This window comes from Acanthopagrus latus, chromosome 11 (genome assembly GCF_904848185.1).
Source record: "Acanthopagrus latus isolate v.2019 chromosome 11, fAcaLat1.1, whole genome shotgun sequence".
Classification (NCBI taxonomy): Eukaryota; Metazoa; Chordata; class Actinopteri; order Spariformes; family Sparidae; genus Acanthopagrus; species Acanthopagrus latus.
In genome coordinates, this window is record NC_051049.1 from 3484909 (window position 1) to 3509729 (window position 24821).

At 41.5% G+C, this 24821-nt stretch overlaps 1 protein-coding gene and 1 long non-coding RNA gene across 2 annotated transcripts; one reads left to right on the forward strand and one right to left on the reverse strand.

Moving 5' to 3' along the window:
* Positions 1–680: 680 nt before the first annotated feature.
* Positions 681–12465, reverse strand: LOC119028748 (protein shisa-like-2A). Its single transcript, XM_037115007.1, has 3 exons — positions 12158–12465; positions 5921–6057; positions 681–3716 (listed from the first exon to the last, which is right to left on the reverse strand). The coding sequence occupies exons 1-3, from the start codon at positions 12337–12339 to the stop codon at positions 3529–3531; spliced, it is 507 nt and encodes a 168-aa protein (XP_036970902.1). The 5' UTR covers positions 12340–12465; the 3' UTR covers positions 681–3528.
* An 11353-nt stretch (positions 12466–23818) lies between these two features.
* Positions 23819–24545, forward strand: LOC119028944. The gene is made up of 2 exons (XR_005077859.1): positions 23819–24072; positions 24311–24545. It is a non-coding gene; the product is annotated as an uncharacterized LOC119028944 (long non-coding RNA).
* Positions 24546–24821: the final 276 nt, after the last annotated feature.

The window sequence follows — 24821 nt, forward strand, 5'->3', positions numbered from 1 at the left end:
ATTCTTGTGCAAAGTCGTCATTTACCTCGTTATAATTCAGTGAAGGCTTGGATCTCTTCAAGGTTCATTTTATCATTTTTTTTTAGTCTGCTGCCATTAGTATGCCAAGTGTGAAGGACGGTCGGTTACCATGTCAGCTTATTGTTCTCATAAGAGACAGAATCTGCTTTCTCCCCACCATGACACCCCTGACACCAAGAACCGTCATTACATTCCTGTACTTTTTCAGCCATATTTTAATTTCCATAGTGATTTTAAGCTGACAGGCTCCAGATCAAAGCACACAGACCAGGCACTGGTTCAAATAAGATGAGATAAATGAGCACTGGGTGTCATTTCTAAAGGTGTGCTTCTGGATCTCAGGGGAATTGGAAGTCGTTCCCTTCAAGATTTCAGGGACGAGCATGAATTTCAAAGCATCGACCGCTTCATCGAAAGAAAATTTGGGGGTTTGATCGGTGTTCAAATAACAATTAGGGGGAATATAAAAGGTTTGTGTACAGGAATGATTTTTCTTGAGAGCCATTAGACATGATGCCCAGAGAATAAATAATCTAAGGCAGGTTCAGCAGCAGTTCTGGTGTTTGGTACTCATTAGATGCATCAGCTAAGATAAAAGGGAAACACAGCGACACCAAAGTGAAGTCAGGCGTCAATGCACGAGACGACACGCCGGCATGTGAAGGTCGGAACTTTAATAACTTTGGAAAATACACATTCATTAGCAAGAGGCACTTGAGCTGCCAGATATCTTCCTCACGAGTCCATTTAATAATAAACAGAGATTGACAGCACATCAGCTTATGAAGTGAATAGTCATGACACGGCACGTGAATTTTTTAACAGCTACGACGTTAAGCGATGGCGTCTTCTGCAACACCGTGAAAGCAAAAACACAAACTGTTCCAGGGGTTTTGTTTCACTTTACAACTTGAACGTTTAACACAGCGCAGATTCAGTGAAAACATGAGACGAAGGTTTTCCCTCATTAAGGTTCACATCTATGATTGGAAACAAACGGTTCCGCAGAAAACTTTGTGAAGTCGTCAAACTCGACTTTCTGTAACTTAAACATGAACGTCAACCCACAACTTACAAAAAAAATCTTAATTGTATGTATAGGAGGGGTTCATGTAATCGTTCTTACTTCATTTAACTGAGCAAACAAAGAGAGATTTACACACATTTCACCACAAAAGAAGTGATCGGCGGGGGGCCATGGCCCGTTGGATACAGTTGCTAGCTGCGAGCTAACACACCAACCAAGCCACTGTTAGCCTTTCATTATTCTGCTCCTGCAAGGATGTATTCTTTTTATTGACAAAACCTTTTTTTGTGTGTGTGTTGAAGCCATCCTGTCGGGGATTCTGGGAAACTAAATCAATCTGCACGTCAATCAGCGACAAAGATGCACTCTGTAATTTTTTCATGCACGCTTTGAATGTCCAGTAGCAAAAAAGCAACATTTTAGTCTCGTTACAGAAAAAACAAAACATACACATTTTTGTCATCACAGATTTATATTTAGCTTGACGCCATCTTGTCTTAGCCGTAAGAAAAAGGTTGTATTAAAGGTTATATTAACAAAATGAACTGTGTCCATGTGCTTTTTATTAATAACTGACTTGTCTAACTCAAGAAAGTATCTTCCAGTTGTTGCTCTGCTTTTAATAGTATGCACAAAACAAAGATAACAGGACGTGCACACAGTCTTTAAAACAAGTAAAGCAAAGTCTGTTCCCATGTGATCGTAGATGAGTGCTTGTGAGTCTACAGCCATGCTCGCCTCTCTGAGGCTGTAGCGAGGCACAGCGGTGCTTTGACCTTAAAGCTAATAGCCTGCTAACAAGCTAACAATCACAGTGCTAGCATGCTGATGCCAAGTGGGTATGATGTCACACATGTTCTCCATCTTCACAAGCTAACGTTTGCTCATTAGCACCAGTGGTGGAAATGTGGGGGGACACCGCGCTATGAACAAAAGCTGCTTTCAATCAATAATAATGAGCCTGTTGTCTGAGTGATATATGAGGGACAGACACAGAGACGCTGCTCCAAAGACAGAATGCAGTTTTTCCATTCCATCAGCTGTACTCGGGTTTGAGTCGGTGCGGGAGAGATTTTGCATTTCCTCCACCAACCAGAATGACAGCTGAGAAAGCGGCTCCGCTAGTTCAGCTACAAACACGTTTCATTTACTGTAACTTCCTCACAATAAAATACCCTCATTATTACAGATATATACATATCACCTTTTTTTTCCCCAGGCATTCTTTTTTTTTCCTCTTTAAATGTGATGCCTACATCACCCACAATGCAACTTGTGGATGACATCACTGGGGGAAATGTATCAGATGTTTAAATATGCAGTAGTACTCCCCCAAAAACCTATTAATTCACTTTGATGTTTTAAATAAGTGGAGTTACACTTCGAGCTCCAAAAACACTTACAGCCTACATTACCCATAATGCACTCCCTTGAGATTTTTTTTTTCTGGATTTGGTGCCATGAACCTGATGATGTCACGGCGGTTCTCTAAGATGTCATGTTAAATAAACGTATCCGTGTGTCGACTCAGTGGAATAGCCCTTTAAAAATACCTTTAAACTTTTCTTTCAGATCAATCCGTCATAAAACTTTCAGCAATAAATATTCCTTGTTCGCCTCACGTCTTCACTGAACGCTCCAGTGCTTTGTAAGAGCAGAGTTTAGACCCTGTGGCTTCCACAACATGACAGGCACAAATAAATCAAACAACACAGCATGAGGGGAAACTCGGCGCCCTCAGAGACGTGGACGAGCCAGACAGTTCACTCAGATTAAGCTGTCTGTCCAATTCGCTCCGTCTCTGAGGTTCGACAAAACCTCTCTGAGTCAATGACTAATCATCATTCAGAGAGCGTGTGGACGTCGCTCCTCAGAGGACTCATTTTGAAAACATTTTGAGTAATTTTTAATCATCCTTACAGAAAAATGCACGACCAAAGAGGCGCAGACAACCTCTGGACTGCACGGAACGAGCGCTAATACATTTATTACAAGTCAGCTCATCTCATCCATCCCAGGCCAATTATAACTTTCCTAGAATCTGTATTCAACTCGTGCTTTTGCAGTCACAAAACATCATTTTCTGATGTCTCGCTTCTTCTGATTTACTGCCTTTTTAAAAAAAAAACAAAAAAACACTGATTTTCTACATAATTGTGCTGTTTTGTTTCATCTGCTTGCCTCCGAGTTACGTTCTCTAATAGTTTTGTTGCACAGAAGGACGCAAACAAAACAAAGAGGAATTAGCAATCGCAGTTTGGTTGTGTATCTTGATTACGAGGAGCACAAAGTGTTGCTTTGATTCAGTCCTGTGAGAAAAACAATAAATCATTTTTGTCCGACTCTCTGAGATCAAATTCTTATCAAGTTTTCTTGAGTCTGAGAATTTCTATGATTTCAGAAACTTGTTAGCAGTCGAGTCCAGAAACGCCGAGCCATATTTTTGTTGCGTAGGTCAAAAAGTCAAACAGTCCACCGATCTACGCAGGACCCTCGACGTTGATGGATGTCACAGTGGCCATGAAACATCGCTGGAAAAGGCGGTCAGGGTCCGGCGGCTGGTTGTCACAGTCCAGTTTGCCCCTCAGGAAGTGTTTCCTGAGGCCTTGGGGTCCAGCAGGGGCGCTGACGTGACTCGGCCCCGGTTCTTGTGGACTCGACGAATTGCCTGCAAGACAGACAATTCCCTCATAAACAGCTTATTACAAATTCTTTCATATTGATGAGTCAAAGCATCGGTTCTGTTCATGGTGACAAACAGACAATATTCCCACGGCGGCCATTTTCCTCTCACGTCATGCTCAGGGTGGCATGACTAGCTTCTGTCAGACAACGGCTAACGTTAGCATTCAAAATTAACTTTGTATTGTAAATTAACTCTTAAATATTAAACACACATCTTAGACACATTTATTAAAGCCTGGAGGTAAAAAACACACTGGATGTAATCAAACAGTAATGTTAGCTAGCTCATTACATGCTAACATTAGCTAATGGCTAACCAAATAAGTTGCTCTACTTGGTCGTCTTTTCATTTGACTAAATTCAATGTTTTTAATGACTTGAATCAGAGAAGGAGGCAGCAGCGTGACACCTGAGCTGATTACCAGCCGGTGTGATTTGTATGCAGGTGTGATTTGGGCTCATCAGCGTTGAAAGGCCACTCTAAACTGTTTTATCACACAACACAAAGCCACAGATGTCACTTTTGAGGGAGTGTGCAGTCGGCATGCCCAATGCAGAAAATGTTCAGAAGAGCTGTCGGCTGCAAACTGAATGTGAATTTTCCAGAATGTCTGATTCTCAACTCTGTGTGAAGAGATGTGTCGCAATGCACAAGGAAAACGTTGGTCCTGACTAGTTTCCTAACCAAAAGAAATTGTCATCTGAAGTCCATATTTTATCTAGAGTTTAATAAATCTTTTATTTCCAAGTTAAAACAGCTGAGAACCGTCTTTCACGACGATCAGTCCAAAGACACGCCTGTGCACCAATCATGCTGGTCAATTGGATGGACGGACGACCTGAAAACACAACGCCTGGCACACAGGAATATAAATGAGCCAGATTTAGAGAATTGAATTGTGTATTTTGAATTTTAAACGTTTAAACCAGGGTTTCTGCAACAGACTTTAACCACGTTGCACAGTAGTGGGTGCTGAACTGCATCCAACTCTGTAATTCCATAATTAACAGTTCGGTTGACTTGGTGTCTGACAGAATTATCACATGTAAATATGTAATTTGACCCTGAACTCTCTCTGAAGTTATTTGCTCTAAGATGCGACAGTTTATCACGTCTAAATTAAAAAGCAAGTTCAGAGCGACTTCCATTCGCTTCGACCTGCAGGCCAAAAGGTCCTGTCGCTGTGTGACACACTCCGGGCTAATTGTGAGGAGAGGGGCAGGGAAATCAGTAAGGCTGGTGAGCAAGGGATGCATATTTTACTAATTATTGGACTCAGATCATTTATAATTTATAATAGATTAACAGTGTTATTGCGAGTGGTAGTGTGTGAGGATGCACAATGCTGAGGTGAGCTGACAACAGTTTTTTTATAACATTTCACTCTCATGGAAAGATTCTTCCACCTTCTTCAGGACAGCCACCAACATCATGACGACCAGTCTAGTCCTGGGCCAGATTCTGGTCATCTTTTACTGAGGAGGGATAGAAAGCATCCTGACTGGAGACATCACGACCCCGGACAGGACGGCTCTACAGCGGGAGATTAAAAACATGGTGTTCTCTCCACTCCACTGACTCCTGGACGTGGTTTACAGCTACACTTCTGGCGCTTCTCTGTTACTTCTTCTTCTATTTATTCGCCTGCCTGACTAGTTTTGTTTTCTCCTCGACTTCTCCAGTGTTTTCCCCTGCAACTACAAATGCTGAGCCACCAGCCTGAGCCCACCGTCGCTGCCCACTACTACAGCTGATCAAATAAATTCATTTAACCTTCTCCCTGTCTTGGTGGCCAAACACCAGCTGTTATACAACTGGCTGACACAGATACAGACGTGACTTTTTAAGTTATACTTGGCAAATTCTTCTACCAGGAAAAAATCTGGTGGAGAAAAAATGTTGGGAGAAGTTTTGAAATACAGAAAGCGGGAAACCTTCCATCAAATCTTGTAGGTTGATTGTATTGCAGAATTTTCTTTGTGCTCGTTCAATAGCAAAGCATTTACCTCAATAACATAAACCATGGGAAAATAACGAAGTAGGAAAATAACAAGCAAGCAATTTCTTCCGTTGTAAACTCTTGGATTGGCAATTTGTAAATGTCAGGATGCAGCTCCTCAATAATTCATGACATTTCATCAATAAGAGAAACGGCTCCTGCATGGAGAGCAATCTGCAGTCGGTACCTGGTGCTCGCAGCGGCAGCCCGTTGTCTAGACCTCTGGGTTTGGTGGTGATGAACAGATAGCAGAGGACGCAGAGAGTGATGATGAAGGCGAGAAGAACCACAGCTGCTACAGAAAGTCCCACGAGAGCGCCCAGACTGCGAAACAGAAAAATAAAAACACACGCAGAGGGAGTTATTACTGTCCAACAGGAAATAAAATACCGCAGATGCACAAAACATCCAACTGCATTATGGTCCGTGATGACGACTGGTCCTGATTCTTCCCACTACACAAAAGAGATCATTATTTTTACTGATATAAGTCGCAAATACATGTAGTTCAGTTGGTTACCATCCTTTCATTCTGATGTATTTTAGTTATCAGCAACTTCAATTAAACATTAAAGACGTCATATGATGATTTGGGGATTTTTGCATTTGATTTATTGTGTGTTGACGCATTTTGAAAGTGCTTATAAAAGTTCTGAAAAGTAAAAAAGAAAACAGAATTTAGCTTTTAATTCTTTAACTTATGTGTCAGTATATAACATGTTATACAAAGATGTATTTTTATATGTGTATCATAAAATATATATATATATATATATATATATATATATATATATATATATATATATATATATATATACAGCTGTACCGAAGCCATGGTTACCAGCTGTAGCACCGTTATTTTAGATCACACTACCTCTGCCTAACTCTGCCTCTGATTGGCTGCATCCTGCTCGTTAAGATGTCTCACTCTGAAGCTAAAACGGAGCGTTCAAGACGTGGTGTGAAAACAGAAAACAGCTGCAGCAGTAAACAACATGAGAAAAATAATGTGTTAAAGATTAAAGTATTCAAACCTGCTCTACCAGGACCCCCCAGATAGAAGCATTAACCTTAAAATCAGCATAATACGACCTCTTTAACTGTGTTATGCATGATTTATGTTGTGGAACCAACCGAGGTCATTTTGACCCCAATGTAAAAGCAAGTGAAACAAGCCGACAGTCATTCAAGCCTCAATATTTATTAAATCTGCTGCATCTGTGTCTGTTCACTTCAACAGAGCCAGGACATCTATTCCCCCCACTCCTGCTTTCAATCTTTATGCTAATGCATCGTCGTCTCTCTGCAGTAGACATGAGAGGTAACAACCTTCTGAACTAACTCGCAGTAAACGAGCGAAAAATCTCCCTCTGACAAATTCCGTCTGCTGAAAGCATCTCAAACATGCTGCTTCATCTCCCTTCGTTCTTCAGGTTAGGTGTTGGATGATCATTCAGTCGACCACCTGAGTCAGAATTTGGGTGGAGGTGTTCACCAGACAGTTTAGGAAACTTTGAGAAACATTTTCAGAAATGTTATCAAGATACTGAGGGCGGATAGCCTTAACTTAAACATTCATCGTGTCCGGAGAATGAATAATTGAGACTCTGGTGATCCTCCTGACGTTTCCTCTATAAAACCTCTGAGGCTGACGTTTGTGTCAACATGTGGCTCCACGACTATCAGACAGATTATTGTGACATTTGCTCCAGATGTGACGATGATTGTTAACCCCTTGACTTTACATCTAGCGCTCTCATCAGGTCAAAAACTAATGATATTCCTATGTTTAATGCTAATTAGCGAATGCTAGCCTGCTAACACCCTAAATAATTAACATGTGTTATGCTCGCGTGGCTGTGGACTCTAGTGTAGTCACATCTGGCTTGTTTGGTTTCAGATTTGGAGTGTTTTCCCCCTCAAACATTACTCGGTTTGGGTCTTCATGAACACAACAATCACACAATTTCCAAGGCATGTGATGTGTCACCCCGCCTACAGATGGACTTTGTGGTGTGACAGCAGGTGCACCAACCACAGTGATTTTGTTATATATGCACATCAGCGCACCCCCCGCCCCATGATTAATTGATGCAAAGCTGTTAAAAAGATGTGAGTACTTTTGTCAGTTCATTCAGTCCATTAAACAACATGTGACAGTAATCCCACAGTGATAATCCCTCAATCATTACTGTGCGACCCACGAGTTAGTCATTAAGCATAACAGGTCTATTTGCAGTCTAATAAAAGCCTAACAGATGATGCTTTCGATCGCTTATTTCTTTAAGAGCTTTTTGTGACGCAAAAGAACATAAATGCACATGTCAGAGACTTTAAAGCGCTGCATTGTACTGTATGTTGAATTCGTTAAGTGGAGCCTGATGTTCTCTTTCATACATGCATACGATGTTGGACTGAGTGCTTCTGTCAGTCTAAATACACGCCTGGTAAAACAGAAAATTAACTGAGCGAGGCTTAATGCAGTCGAAGATGACGAAGACTGTTTACTTCCATATTGCGACGGACTGTGTTGCAGCTCGTTTGTGACGACATGTTATAAAAAGGTCCTCAGTCCTGCAGCTTCTTACTGTTTGTTCCCTTCGACGAACGGTCTGAGATTCATCTTGCAGTCAGTAATAGAGTTAAACATGATGATATTTACACACATCGATGCAAGATGTAGGTTTTGATGTCTCTATTCATTTCTTTTTACAACCGTCTCTAATTTCCTCTCTGAAATGAAACATATTCCACATTATGTTGTGTCTTTTATCCGGACCCTGAGTCTGTGGATGAATTTTAGTCTAAGAGATCGCTCTGTGAGGAACACGAATGCATCATCTGTCCTCACATGTATGTTCCGTCAACAGCATATAGACTCCTGGAGTGTACTTGAAGTTAAGTCCACAGCATTAAAAGCTCAAAAATACAACCGCAGCTGGATGAAAATGATTATCATCGTGCAGCAGAGGAGATGTTTTGCTCATGCCTTCCCTTATGAGCGGCTACTTTGTGCCTTTAAAGCCTCAAAGCACTCCAGTAAAAAGCAGAGCAGCGTTTCAGGAAAACTCTCACTACACATAATGACACATAATGATGCAGGATGGCGGGATATCGTGCCGCCCAGAGGCTGCTCATTATTTCGCCGAAAAACCTCCCGCAGAGATGATTTGGCAGCATGCTGTGAATTGCTTTGTGATATATTCTATTAAAAAAAAACAACAATAAACAAAGATAAACTTTCTTTATACAGCGAAGCCTCATAAAACACCTGAGCATCGCAAATGCTTTGTAGATTGAATACTCAGATTTTCAATGGGATTTATTTTTTTTCCTTTTTATAAAAATGCACTTCCTGTTAGAGCTGAAAGGATTCTGGAGTTTAGAAATGAGAGATTGACCGATTGACTCTCAAATGCAGCTATAAAAAGTGCATCTGAGAATCATTTTCTGCTTTATAACTTCTAAAAGAAAGTATATTGATCATCTGTGATCGGCCAAGATATTAGCTGATGATATCAGTTGGCTGTAATATACTGATATTAAATTGTTAATCGTGATTTGGGATTCTGTGCAGTCTCAGATTTTTGGATACCGTTATGAAATGTTTCTTTTCCGGATTTGAAAATGCGTTCTCACTCCCAACTCGTCAAATTCAGCAGCTTGGTCATCGAATTTCAGCTTTGAACAGCAATAACATGTAATATGTGCATCTGGACAGACTTACAAGACTTACATTAGATGCGTATTATGGACGTATTAGGTCTTCTGGACTGTTAATAACACTGTCAGTTGAAAAGATCATATTTTCACTCACTGACGAAACTCACATCACCTGAAATACACGACGCGAGCTACGTCGTATACGTACGTTATCTTAATTTAATCAAAAACGAATCATTCTGGACTCTTAGGTGCCATCCACATGGAAACACACATGTTTTGTCCACATGGATCCTGTAAATGCACTTTTTTGAAACCTGGTCTCAGGTGGAAACATTTGAAAACGCCGCCCTTGTGTTCATGTGTGGACAGTAAATCTGCATAACAAACAATAACATAACAACAACAACAACATTTATTGAGCCTATCAGGGCAAAATATTCTGCTCCTCTCTCACTACGCTGAGTGAAAAAGGATTATGGACGACCGACTAGCAATTTTAATCTTCTTCTTGTTGTGTTCGGTTTCTCCTTCTACTGTCTGTTTGTATGCAGCGTGCAAGCTTTATGTGCATGCTCCGCCTCTTCTTCTCTGTTTTTGGTGAAATTCAAGCGCCACCTGTAGGTCTGGAATATGAACTACAGCGTGTTGAGTCGTTTTCAATGGATCCGTTTGGACGCAAATAAAACAAATGTAAGGAAAAAGTCCCGTCCTCCTGCTGGGTCTCACATGTTGTGAGTGATGACAGGCTGAACGTTCATGTCGTGTCGGTCTTATCAACCATTCGAGGTGCTTTTACAACACTAGGCAGCATTTAAACACCCAGTCATACTCCAGCCACCCATGTGTTTGTATTGAATTCAGACCTACACAATGTAAGAACAATCAGTAGAAGCCATTTTAGTTTGCAGGGGCCAGAAATAGAACCAGCGACCGGAATATCCGTCCGCCGCTGCATTTAAGTGACGTATTTTCTTTTGTTGTAATACTTGACTACTTGACCCTCTTAGTCAATACAACCACACGAGGATTATTTCTCCAACATCTCATTGTGCTACTGCTTTGCAAAGAGGACCAGTAGTCATCACGACAGTACTGATGCATTATTTATGTATTTGGTTTAAAAAAATATTGTGATATTTGATCGGATTACAGCCTAAAAAGCATTAATTTAGTCCGTCTCGCCCTCTGACGATGTGACTGTGTGTGTTTTTACTACACTTTCTGTTTACTCACTATTATCACAACCTTTATTTGAAACAGCAAAGACCATGAGAGAAACACACGATGATTACATTTAAAATAATAAAATGAAAATACAAAACCCAGAGAGCAGCAGAAGTAGAATCAGCTCAAATAAAACGATTTAAACTGATGTGTAAAGTTATCTGTAGGTGTTCACGAGACAGCTTGTTCCTCCTCACTCAACACACTTTAATGTGTAAAACTGGTGGCGTGACCCTTTAAAGTCTCAATTCACAGACACATACTTACTGTTTTAAGCTGCATTTAAAACGTGGAGCACTGTGTAGTTCTGGAGAAGAAATTCAAACTCAGAATTTGAATTTTAACGAGGTAATAATACAAACATTCAATTTGAGGCAGAGGTCCTTTGTGTTCCCCTCATTCTTTCACCGAAGCAAATTCAAGGCTGTGGCTTCTATTTTCTAGTCTCGTCTCTATTTAAACCTCTTTTATTTAAGCCTACTGTCCTATTTCTTAACATGCTTTGTTTCTTGATGACTTCCTGCTTGCAATTTCTAATGTATTTTAAATGTAATTCTTATGCCCCTGTAAAGCACTTTGAGTTGCCTTGTGTCTGAACACAAATTATTTCTATTATTACTTTTACTTTCTTTTCCGTCACTGAGTAAACAAGCTGTTCCCAGAGTACAATAAGGTCCTGAGAACATTAACCCAGTTTGGATGCAGGGATCCTGCGACAATTCTCCGCCTCTGTGTGAATCTCTCGGAGGCGGCGAGGGGTGAAATTCACAACAGAGGATCTCGTTCACAACACACTGTAACAGCATCCATCAGCGGGTTTAGATTGACAGGAGGAACACCTCGGAAACACCTGGAAAAAAACACACAGACGTCTTCATCGTGCCGCGGACTGTCGTCTTTAAGGCGGAGATGCTTCGCTCTGTGCGAACGACCAGCGGAGGAGAACTGACGTTAATGCAGCTTCTCGGTGTAAAAGTGGGCTACAGTTTGAAGCTAGAAAGATGGCAGGGTCCGCCACGTGTACACAAAAGTAATGTATGTGTGAACTGTGTCGTCCTTTAATGTCAGTTTGTTTATTCGGTTTACCCAGTCATGATAAGAGAGTTTGTTTATGAAGATTTTTTTTGTCTTCTGACACAGCTCACCTTTAACACAACGAGGTAACACAAACAATATTACACACATGTTAAAAAACAAAACAAAACACAATGCAGCTCTCGTCAGGCACAAACACACACACTTACACACACGTTTATATGAATAAAGATCTTTCTCTTCCAATTAATGACATATTGCGCCTTTATTGATTTAATTTACTCCTCTTGTGTGGCAGCTGACAGGTTGACGGAGGTGACACCTCCTACATCTTTCCAATTAGTGTCTCCATGTCAGGACAGCCAATTAGAGCCAGAGGGTGGACAGCCCATCATCACACCGCTCAGACAGCAGCAGCTGATTGTAATGTTTCTGAACAGGATGTTGATGATGATGATGATGATGATGATGATGATGATGGACTGTGAGCCTTCCTTACCTCAGCCACCACATGTATCCGTACTCGTAGGGGAAGAAGCTGTTGGGGTCATCGCAGCAGTACTTCAGGTCACTGAAGCCGCAGCAGAAAAGTGCCGTGGTGTCACTGTCCGCCCTCGGACACGTGAAGCTCTCCACGAGCACGTTTTCTTTGCTGTAGTAACTCTCGCAGTCCGCGCTCATGTCAGACGCGCAGTGTCCCGCACGTGGACCCGGCAGGATGCGTGAAGACCCGCTCTCATACCGCCCATCTCCCGCTGCAGCACACACCCACACACCGCTGTCTGAGAGTGTGTGTGTGTGTGTGTGTGTGTGACGGTGGAGCTGCTGCTGAGACTCACTGCACCTCCACCAACCCTGACATACCTCCCTCCCTCCCTCTCTCTCTCCCTCTCTCTCTCTCTCACACACACACACACACACGCACGCACACGCACCTGTAAGGTAAATACATCAATACCTTAAGTGTGTGCACAGTCACGTTTATTTGCAGAAACCAACCGGACCGGGCTGCTCCGTCAACATCTGCAGGAACCACAGGAGCGAAAAAATATTGATTATTGCTTGTTGTGCAGGTGCAGGATCATTACATTGATTACCTGTACTGTGACCTCACGCTATCCGGGTCAAATGTTTTTACACTTCTGTATAAATCTGATCAGTCTTCCACTTAAAATCCCCACTGGTGTGTTTTTAATCTATATTTTTATTTTCGTCGTCATCTTTTAGTTGTTTTTGGGTTAATTCCTCTCATGTAAAGATTTACTTGGCGATGAAGTTGATTGTGATTGTGACATAGACAGCTGTTTACTGAACGTCATGAAGAAATACCAAATAAATGACAGATCTGAGGACAGCGGGTCGGTCTGATCCTCTCATGTCGGGGCAGGAGGTGATGACCCTCCATCATCCAGTTTATTGGTCTATATACTGTATATACACACAAAGACAATAAATTAAATTGCATATCTATAGTGTTTTTCCACTCTGCTGACCACACGAAGCACTTTACAACACTTGTCAAGATACTCAAGGATTCATCAGCGTGTTTGAACCAGCAACCTTCCGACTACGATCCGCTCCACCTCCTGAGCTAATCCTGAATTTAGGTTTAGGTTACTGTAAGAGTTTTAGGCCAAATGAGTGGAAGTCGATGTTAAATCCTAACAAGGACAGAATGTTTTGTATTGTTTGGGCAGTTATATTGAAAAGGGGAAAATGACGGCGTCATTGGTGAATAACCTCTCTGAGAGTCCGTGAGTGTTGCTAATAATGGAGTCGGACTGCAGTCTGCTAGATAGAGGATGTAAAAATAAAAGATACTAAGGAAATTGGTATTTTTATTTCATTTTCTATTGACTTTTCAGCTGCATTTAATTGTCTCAGGTCAGGTCCATTGTAGGAGCCGTTTTCCAGAGGATCCACAGCACTGATGTGTGTGAAGGTCGGTGTTCATTATTCCTCCTGTGGATCATCCCGGAGCTGCGTCCTCTCACCTCTGGATTATTTCTTTCGCACAATAAACGATGATTCTGTCGTTGTATAGGAAAAAAAAAAGCCCCTATAATATTAATTCTCACCCTGGTACGAACTGTCCTCCTCTAGCACATCTGTCCAAAAGTAAAGAGAAGAAATCTGTTTTCAGAAAGGATCCTACCGTCATCGTCCCTGCTGACACTGCACCGGATGACAAGCTGTCCTTCGGCTGCAGGGTTTTATTAAAGCGAACTTGCAGACGCGCCGCTGGACTCGTCTGTACAAGTCGAGAACTTTGAACAAAGCCCAGTTAATCTCGGCTGATCTCAGTCTCTTTGCCTCCTGATACATTTTGCAGACACAAGAACTCGTGTGTCCCTGCAAGCAATTTGCCTTTTTTAATGACTTAAAGAGAATATGTGGAACTTCTTTGTCGAGCTGGAAGCCTGTTTCCTCACTCCACTTCTAAACTGATGTCCAGCAGCATCAAACATCTTAAAACAGTCGCAGACAAATGTTTTGTTGTTTTTTTTTGAAAGAGTAATACATCTGCAGAGCAAACACATCTCATTTTTCTCCTTACAAACATCACTAATTAAGACATTGTGAAACATTTTGTCAGGTCCGAACAGACATTCGGTTCCAGCTTCCAACAACCTCCGTGAGCCAGCAGCTTAAAGAGGTTTGATTCACGTTTTCTCAGCAATGAAGAGTCGTGTCAGCCGCCAGTTTGTGGAAGAAAAAAAAACATGAAAAAGGCTGACTTTTATGTCAATATCAGCTAGTTTGTGTTAGCTAGTGCAACACATGCGAGGGCGGACTGAATATGTGTCGGTGGGCGGCTGCAGCTCAGGAGGAAGAGCGTGTCGACTAGTAATCAGAAGGTCGCTCGTTCATCAATGCACATCAAAGTGCCTCTGAGCAAAACAAAATACCGAACCCCAGATTGCTCCTGAGCAGGCTGGCACGTTGCACGGCAGCCATCACCATCGGCGTGTGAATGAACGATCTGTAGACTGGACAAGCGCTGTAGCAGGTCCATAGCTCAACAGCAACAATCTTTTTTTGTCGATTTTGAAGTTTTCAGAATAGCTTGTTAAAGGTATTATTGTGCATTCGGCACTGAAACATGAATCTGCACTGATTGTGATGCGAAACCTCCAATTTCTTTCACTGATATCAGTGATTTAACATATTTCTCTGTAATTATTGCTCAGAGGTATTTTTTTGTTTTGTTTTGTTTTCTTCAGTTGAAACTTTGCAAACAAATTTTTTTTCTTCACTCTTTTCTTTTTTTTTTTTCTCAGACCCTTCGTGTAGAATAGCATTTACTGGTCCTTGTACCGTGTGGAGGACAGACGACAGCTTTTGCACAGAAAATCAGGAAACAAAGACTCCCACGCTCTGTCCACTTCATTTTCAATTATGCTTAATGACGACAACGTCTCAGTTATAAGTTACAAGTCTTTTTTTCATCTACTTGTTCCTTGTAAAAGTGAATTGTGAATCTTGGTTTCATGGCAGCCACTTCCAAACTTTGAAGAGTGTGTGTCTTTTTGTGAAATGCTAGGCATGACCCTGTTCAGTGTTTTTTTTATCTGCTCACTGGCGCTTGAGGACGCGGGGTCATCCGTGGTCTACAGCAGTGAATACAACCTGATTGAGGAGGTTTTTTTTTTTTTTTTTTTTTTTAAGGCGGATAGTGTAGACGCTGAGCTTGAATTGCAGCAGAGAAGAATGGGTCAAGTTCAATGGGGAAATTCGGTTGGATCTCTCGAAACACAAAGAAACCACACTGACAGAATTAAATATTCTTAAACTGAGAATAACCAACGGTGCAGAGTGGACCACGACGGATGAAAGGAATAATAGAGAGCTGCACAAACGACTGCGCAACTTTTGCAACGCACATTAAACGTAACCTGAAGTTGTCCTGCAGAATTCACTCTGCCTGCTCAGTTAAAGCCACGCTCGATGCAAAAATGAATGTACGGTTAAGGAGACCGAAACAAATGTTTAGTCGTCACAATGGCCAACTATTAATAGATGATTGAAGATGTGTTGATTAAGTGAGCAGCTAATCATAACTGAGCTCTTAAAAGGGGTTTGTTAAACCTTTTGTGGCATTCAATTACTGAAAACTCTCGAGTGCCTCATGAGCTCAACTGACATTCGGTCTCATACGAAGCTGATTACCGTCGCAAAGAACACGTCGAGTTGGTCTTTGGCGATTGATTACATGTGAATATATAAGTGAATTTGCAACACAAGGGGGGATAATATCAGCATTATTGTGTGATCTGCCCTCTGACTCTAATCACCTTTCCCAGTTCTCTTCATGTTGTGCTCACATGTTGCAACGCTTCACTCTAATCTGACCACTTTTTTTTTCAGTAATGAGTAATCTAACGCGTTAATATTTTCAGACCAGTAATCAGACTAAAGTTACTCATTCACATCACTGTGCGTAACTATTATTTTTCTCGTTTTCCTTGGTAAAGATATATATTTTTGCTTTCTTCTTGCGTGTCGGGGAGTGATGTCACGTACGCGACAAGTTTCCAGCACGAGGACAGCTCACTTGTAACACCACCCAGCAACACAAACAACAATGGAGGGAGGAGAGAGCTGCACATACAGTCCTTATTTTGAGTTCGTGTCGGCTGAAGATGAGAATATTCAGCGTCGTCGTACACTCTGTGCTGGTGACAAAGGGTCAGAAGAAGTTGGTCGGGCGGTATGTTGTAGAGGAAATGCTGCCCTTAAACACAGTTGACTCGCTCTCGTTTCGTGCCACAATAAACAAGATCCCACAACTGTCAGTGCTGTGCTGCCTCACAGAACATGTTTTTCTTCCTACGTGGAGAAAAAGTATGCAGAGATGGAGAGAAATCGATTGAGGACTTAATGATCACATCCTGGAATATATTCTTTTTAAAGTTTTTCAAGGTCTAAACTTGTAAGTTATGCACATTAGTGTAGTCGTATGCAGGCGTTCCTTAGGAAATCATCCATTAAGGTGTCCATTTTCAGTGATATTGTTATTGAATTTTAACTTGGACCATGGAAGACTATGTGATGCGATGCCAACTATCAGTCATGGGTGCAGTAAAGGTCTTCAGGCTTAGTTTTGCAATAAAATATTCAGGCGAGAATACATCTAAAATTATTCCAGTGTGTTCGGACTCCTACGGATCAATGTCAGGAGGACTCAGAGAGCTTACTACCGCTGTGTGATCGCTGTAAACAGAGGTGTAATATACTGGCTATGTTAGATTTTGAAAGGAAGAACAACACTCAAGGTCCTTCTTTTAACTTGCTTCATATTGTTTTCAATTTCAGTCTTCGCTGTCTTCAGAAACTAGTAGGATTACGACAAACAATAGTCTGTCCTCGATCTTTAAATCGACGTGTACGAGATGTCGAGAAACGGCTTTTGAAGCGTTTTTATGACAATTGTGAACACACACATTTTAATGGGCTTCATGCATTTCTACATTGCTTTTTTCTTTCATACAGACCGCTCAAGGTGCTTTCCAACACTTCTCACATTTACACATTCACTGCCATGCAAGGTGGACGGCTGGACCGGCAAGGTTGTGATAATGTACCCGAAGATGTGTCACTACTTTCAGATGTCCACCATTATTCAGACCTTGAGAATACAGGCCACACTGCTTTCTTCTATTTACACATCTGTCATGTCTGTCCTGCGCCGGTGTTCTGTAATGTAGCGAGGAAAGAGGCTCATCTCGGGTTCAAGTGGCGCCTTGAAAGCCTATCAGAAAAGCAAAGCACTCCCGAGACTCCTCAGTGTTCATGCTGCCTGGAGAGGAGAGGAAACCATCCTACAGCTCTTTTGATACGCCTACTTCACCGGGATTATTCCCATTTAGACCAGCTTCTATATTCAGCCAAGTGTCACTTCACCTTTTCTGCAGACTCCTATACAATAGGATTCATCTGTGCAGCCTGATTATCTTTTATTTCTCTCTGTGATTGCTCTGAATTAATAAGAAGGTTTTGTTGCTTTTCTGATCTGGTAGAAAGAATCCCAGTTTTGATCCGTCTAACAGTGAGCACACATCGACAGGAGGAACAGACTGTGATGCAGCGCCGGCGCTCTCCGTTGAGTGAACGGCCGCCCAGTCACTCCTGTTTTCATCGTTTGCTCGTCTTCGCCTTCTTCATCAATAAGGTTCTTTTCCTTTGCAGTGTTGAGTTTCCACAGTTATTCCAGTTGCTCTGAAGTTACCTTTTTTTTTTTCATTTTCAGTCAAACGTATCCTTTGAGAACAGGACTTTTACCCAGGAGACTGTGGTTCATGTCTTAACTACTTACTACCAAACTGTTTTTCTGGTTGATTAGGCAACAAATGTCATGAGTAAACATACGGCTACTTTGCAAAAAAAAAAAAAAAAAGCACTCAAATGGAAAAAAAGTACAATGGAAGTTGGAACGCAGCGACTGTCTCTTATTAAATGTGGACAGACGGTTGTGTCCAAATAAAGGTCTGGCAAAGGATAAACACCAAGTGTCACAAACAGTGGAACATAAGAATGGACCGGTAGTATTTGCAAAACAAAACACAATAAATTGCACAGTGAAAGTAAGGAGAGTTGCACATGTGCAGGTCCAATCAAGCAGCTGACAAGGATCATTTAGTGACACGTCAGCATCTTTATCACACTCAGCTCTGACTGAACGATGTTGGATCACTGTCGTCCAGAGTCGGATGGAAAAGTATGTCCGCATCGGAAGAGAAAGAGGTGCAAAGTAGTGTAATCAGTGTAGTGGAACAACCTGTGCTGATCCAGCTCAGGTGAGCTGCTCCTGGTCCGTCTTTTTACTGCAGTGTTTGATGTTAATATGCTGAACAACCCAAAAAAAACAAGGGAGTTGATATTAAAGGTCACGATTATTAATTCCAATCTGATATCCCAACCGTGATGTATCAAATACCATACGACTGTATTTAGAGCAGCACGGAGAAGTCGGCTGGCTCTGGCAAAAGGTCACACTGTTCGTACAGCGATGTAGGAAAACTTCACAGTGTTGATTTTGCTTTGTGTGTCTTCCATATTGGAAAGTTGAACCTTGGAGAGAGAAACAGTCAGAAGTCATGTCGACAGTGAGGCAAACTGTCTTGAGTAACTTCTTCGTGAAAGCCTGCAAATTTGCAGTAAAATGTCTTCGGCGGCTCTGGTCGAGGTCTGTAAAGTTTCAGAAAATGATCCTAAAGATGTCGTCAGGGTTTAGTGTCTTGGCTGAAGCGATTATCCGACACAGATGAGACATTTTTTTACAGGTATGAGTATCACCTGAGAAAAAAACTGTCACAAACAAACACATTTTCATTAGGTAGCTCACTGAAGTTTATTTATTTATTTTCATAGTTTATAGGTATCTGACTCTAAAAATACAGTATATTGCAGCTTAGAACTAGATTATCTGGCAATGTGAGTGTGTGTGTGTTAGAAAACATAAAACATGTGTGACATTTAAGTACTTTTCATGCTGGATCACAACGGCGAACGGAGAGACATCTGACAGTCTTGCCAAGCAAAGAGAAACAATGAAGCCCTGGAGGCTAACGCTAAGAGCTAGTCCTGCTGTTTTTTGTCGTTGTTTACGTCTGCTTCCCCGTGAGACCACGTGAGGTGAAGAATCTCTCACTTTTGCAGGATTTCCTTATTTGCGTGATGCAACCCCATTTCCTCTTCTTCCACTTATTCTTCTTCTTCTTCTGTAGTCAGAGCCTGTTTGCATCCAAGATATTGTATTTCCACCTTCTCCCAGATGGAATATGTGCCTCACTACTCCTATTTACCCTAAAAAAAACCCTCTTTTATTTCTTTGATACACCTATTCGACGTACGCTCTCAGAGTACCTGCACTCCCTCTCCAGTAGCTCCTGTGTACACAGCCATAAACCCTGAAGGAACTGCTGTGTTTTTTTTTCTCTCTGTCAGGCTTCACGACTCCCTCTCACTGATTACACTTCGCTATTTTTTTTTTTTTTTTTACTCACAGTTTCTGTCGCTGCACATTTCATCCCCACGTTAACTAATTATTAGGCCTTTTAATTGACAGCCCTAATAATCATCCTAAAAAAAAAAACATGTAAACTGTGTGCACATTTTCAATAATGGCTGCACTCAGTGGGTTTGGGAACAAAAGGTCTCACTGAGTATCAATTATGATCTATGAATACTTTGCAGATGTTATGGGTCCTTCAGCTGCTTCTATTCCTGCCACACAAACAGCATCTGTGTGTGTCTGAATACAGTTTCTACATCATTTTCCTGCTAAAAATAATTCACCAGGACAATAAACTTAACATTCTATGCAAGTACCTTAAAGCAATAAGCACATTTTAGTTTATAAATGGTTTATATGTTTATATGTATATATTTATTTTATATATGTTGCTTGAATAATGTGCATCCCACTTCCAGTTCAACCTGCAGAGACCAAATTATTGGACCGCTGGATGGATGAGGTCGTGTTGGAATATTTCAGCAGTACCACTGATCCACCTGACGGGGGCGACATACTTAAAGGGCAAACATCATTTCCACATCACTCAGCTGGAGGTGGCATCATCAGAGGGTGACGCAGCGTCAGGGTGCTGCAAACTCTGAGAGACAGTAACGTGATGTGATACATCCTCCTGCAGTCCTTCACTCATTCATCATCATTCACTCCTTTAACGAGAGCTCAGCAGCGCATGCACTTTCTGCGCCGGATGAAGAGAGCACACCTCCGCCCCTCCAATTCTCACCACCTCTTACAACTTTACAGAGGCGCTGTAGAGAGCATGCTGACCAGCCTGCAGTGCCTCTGACTTCACTGCCTCCCATCCAGGACATTGCAAAACAAAACAAAACAAAACAAAAAACGCTGCCTGACCAGGACTCATGACATCAGGAGAGACACCTCCCATCCCCACCACGGGGACTGTTGAACACAGAATGAAAGAAAGTCTAAGAAATACCAGTGACACCCACAAGGACGTAAAGATAAGGAAGTAACCAAAGGTCAATGTAACTTTTCAGACATTCTGTGCCACTCAAAGTGTGAAAAGTAAAGAGGAAAACAAGGTCCCCACAACACCGTCTGAAGCTAGAAAAGGGTCAGGGTCCGCCACACGTTAACAAAGTGAAACAGTATGAAAGGTTGTTCACTCAGTTTATTCAGCCACGATGAACAAAGAGAGTTTGTTTGTTCAGTTTGTTGAGGCAGAAAACGACATAACATATATGCACATATTACACACATCTGTATACAAAGAACACAATCTGCAGCAGCACACTGCAGCTCTGCTCGGGCACAAACAAACACGAGACAAGCATTTGTGATTTGGTGTACGAAAGAATGACAGCAGTGTGTGTGTATGTGTGTTAAAATGATAAACACAATGTCTCGTGCACAAGTTAGTTAAAGAAAATGTAATTAAATATACAAATACATATATACAACGTTTTTTGTTGTTGTTTTTATTCCATTTCCCCCGACACTGTGGTCGTTATATGCTGCTATGTGCAGACATTTTGCAGCAGCACAACACCTGCTTATATTCTGCAAGGTGACTGAAATAGAGTTGGATGGGATGTCACAACGAAAGGGTCATTAAATGTCAGTGTCACTTGAACTGATCCAACACTGTTGATTGAAAACTGCTCAAAGAAGTTTTCTCTCTGCATGACTGAAGCAAAGCCATACAAAGGTGATACAAGGTGATTCATTCAACACTGACAGTGTCAAATGATTCAAACACCAGCTGGTCCTTTACAAGCACCACCAGAATCCAAGGACTGTAAAGGCTCAATTGTGTTACAATCTTATTGTCCCTCCTTTTATTTATTTGTTTTTATTTCTTTATAAAATGTAATAGGGGAAAAGGCTGGAAGTTAAAGATACCACATGTAGATTAATCCACCGCTGAAAATAGTCTCTAACAAATGCACTATACTGCTATGCAGGTGGCAGGGTCCGCCACATGTAAGCAAAAGTAAAACAGTAGAAACTATGTCGTCCTTTAAGGTCAGTTTGCTCACTCAGATTATTCAGACGTGATAAAGACGGTTTGTTAATTCAGCTTGTTAATGCATAAAAATACAATTCAATATACAATTTATAAAGAACAAAAGCTATAAAAGCACAAAGCAGCTCAACAAACAAACAAACAAACTCGACAGCAACGTGCTTGTAACGATTTGCAATGTGAAAGAACGAGAGCAGGATATGAAAAAGACAGAAAAGTCCTGCACACGAGTTGATAAAAAGAGTCCATGACATGCTGTCAGCGCTGCATCACATTTCCAAACACGGTGCATCTGTAACTCGGCCTTGTGCTGTTCTGCAGCTCCACAGTGACACTGAGTTTGTTTAACAGCAGATGTAAAACTTCAGCGGTGGATTTACTGTTATTCTCTTTTATGCTTTCCCGCTCTTTCTCCTCATCATCGAGGTTCAGGGCCCGAAATTTACATTGAGCCGGTGTGTCTTTCACTTCTTGTACTAATAGACTGAATACGACTGACACCCAGAAGGATGGCACAATAAAGACAGTAATTAAACATCAGTGTAACTGTTCAAAAATCGCCTTTGTCGCCACATTGTCGACTGTAAAAGTGTTCAAAGATGTCTTGTCTTCCTGCGTGATATAATGTCCGCGTCGTCCTTGATCGGCCTGACACGCAAACTGCAGATGAGGTCAGTCTCTTGACAGATTTGTGTGGAAGCCAAAGGTTCTGAGGCGTCTCAGAGAGCCTCAAACTTCGTTGCAGGTTTAACAACAGCTTTAAAATAGCGGGAGTGTTCAGATGATGAGTCGCATTGTTTTGACGCTGTTGTTCCTCTTCGCCGTATCGGAAAACAGGTACGAACACACAACCTGGGCAGATCATCACACCTTCAGGCCAGCAGAGGAGGGACACGCTCTGTAACGTGCATTACTGTGTTACACGTCCCGCCTCTTTTGATTCTGGATTGGCGGCATGCTATCCAAAATCACAGATCACTAAATCACAGACTTGGGGATGTTCTGACAGCGTTACAGGCGAGACTTTGTTGCATCAGTACAGAGAGTTGAAGTCAGAAACCTTCCGGTGAACTGAAAATATTCACAGTAGCAAACGGGGAGAGTCACTGAGGTCTGTCTGTCAATTTAAAGATCATTTTTAACTTGAGAGGGTTTGTTATAAAACCACAAATGTAGAAAGTTAAGACTCCTGAATGCTCATCAAAACATGACAAACATCAGATGTGTAATTCATGACACCCTTCAAACGAGATCAAAACATTTTTGTATCTCTGCTGCTGAATACTGTACAAATCTTTTCTCATCTCAGGGACTTTTCCCTTTTCACTTTGTGAGATCACCGTATAAAATTTTGCTGTAGACACGACTAAAATACAGTTCAAATGTCTCTCCTGGAAGGTTCTCATAGTGCTGCACTCGGTCGTTCAGATGTAAAAAGTGAAAGGAATAGAGAATGACAGAGAGAAGTTTAACTCCTCATTTCCCACTTTCTTCACACTTTGTCCATTCATGGTGTGATGACGAAACACAACAGATGTCGTAAAAAGATGTTTTTTTTTTTAAGCTGTTTGATCATCTGGTCGACACTTCTGATGGAGTCTGACTGCAGCGAGCCTCCTGCTCTTCCTCCTGCGTCGCTGTGACATTTATATAATATATATATATATATATATATATTCATTTTTTTAATATAAATATCTCAACAACTCTCATTGCCATGAAAAACATTCCTGCCCCCCCAGGACGACTTAAAACAACAATGAATAACAGCATCATAAGGTCAAAATTACTTTTGTTTTTTTTAGACAAATCCCTCCAAATGAAGAGCCGTTCCCACCAGCCTCAGATGTTCTGTGTGATTTAACTTTCTCAGCCTCACTGGCTGGCCGAGCTCCACACCCTTAATCTTATTTCTCCAAAGGCAGCATATAACAATTGACTAAGCAGGATGAAAACTTGTAATTTATTTTCACTGGGATTTAAAGAATAAATTAGATGTTCTGGTAGGTTTTTTTTTTTTTTTTTTTTTTCTGTGAGTGCACGGCCTGTTTTTAAACCCCACAGAATCTGAATTTGTGATGTTTTGAGAAATCTGCCGCTGGTCACCAGAGCAACCGGTTTGTTTTCCAGTTTGATTATCGACAAAAAAAGAAAGAAAGAAAAGGCCAATCTCAGCCCAGCGAGCGGTCCGTCTGTCCAATCAGCTGTCAGCAGGGCTTTGTGCCTGAGTCTGACTGCAGGACGGACCTGTCAATCATCTGGTGTGCAGCTTACTTGAAATGACATCTGTCCCGAGCAGATGTTTAATGAGCCTTAGCGGAGCACAATGAGAGCCGGGCTTTGTGAGGAAAAGGAAAACAAACTGGTTGAGTTCATGCTGCACCACCGCTGGGTCAGTCTCCTCGTTTTATATATCCAGCAAGACATCAAAATATATAAATATATCTGTTATATTTCATAAAAGCTTCAATTTCCTGTGAGATCAGGACACGTTACAGTGCCGTGAAATGTTTTTGTCATCTTGTCAACCCGTAAAGTTACTCAGCACACTGTAAAACAAACATAATGTGATTATATTGTCGGTACAGTATTATTAATTATGTGTTTCACACCTCGTCCTGTCTTCACAGAGCAGCGAGCAGCCAGAGGATCACGCTCTGCAGCTTCGAGGTAAAAGGCTGAGGCTGTTAAACTACAACCTCGATACCACTCCCACCCTGATGACATCCGGGCCCCCCGGGCTCACATCACCGCTGCATTATGTAATCACAGAGCACACAAGAACAACAATCTTGGAAAAAAAAATGCTCATGTGTCACCGAACTGAATCAGAATAAATGCATTAAAGACGTCTTAGTATGCTGATCGTGTTTGTTCTCGCTCTGAAACCTAATTGCTGCGTCCCGGCTGATTTGGAGATGTGTGAGCATCTGCATTTGTTTTTTTTTTGTTTTTTTTAATGAATGAATGCATGTTGGCTTCTGGGAGGTTGTCTAATCCTGTGTAATCCTCTGCCTGATGAAACCAGATAGAGTGGAAATATTGGCAAAAGAGAGGGATTAGAGACCATGGAGTCTGGCAAAACATGTGATGTGCAGCACGAGCACATACTTTACTCACACATATGCAGCTCTCCGCCTG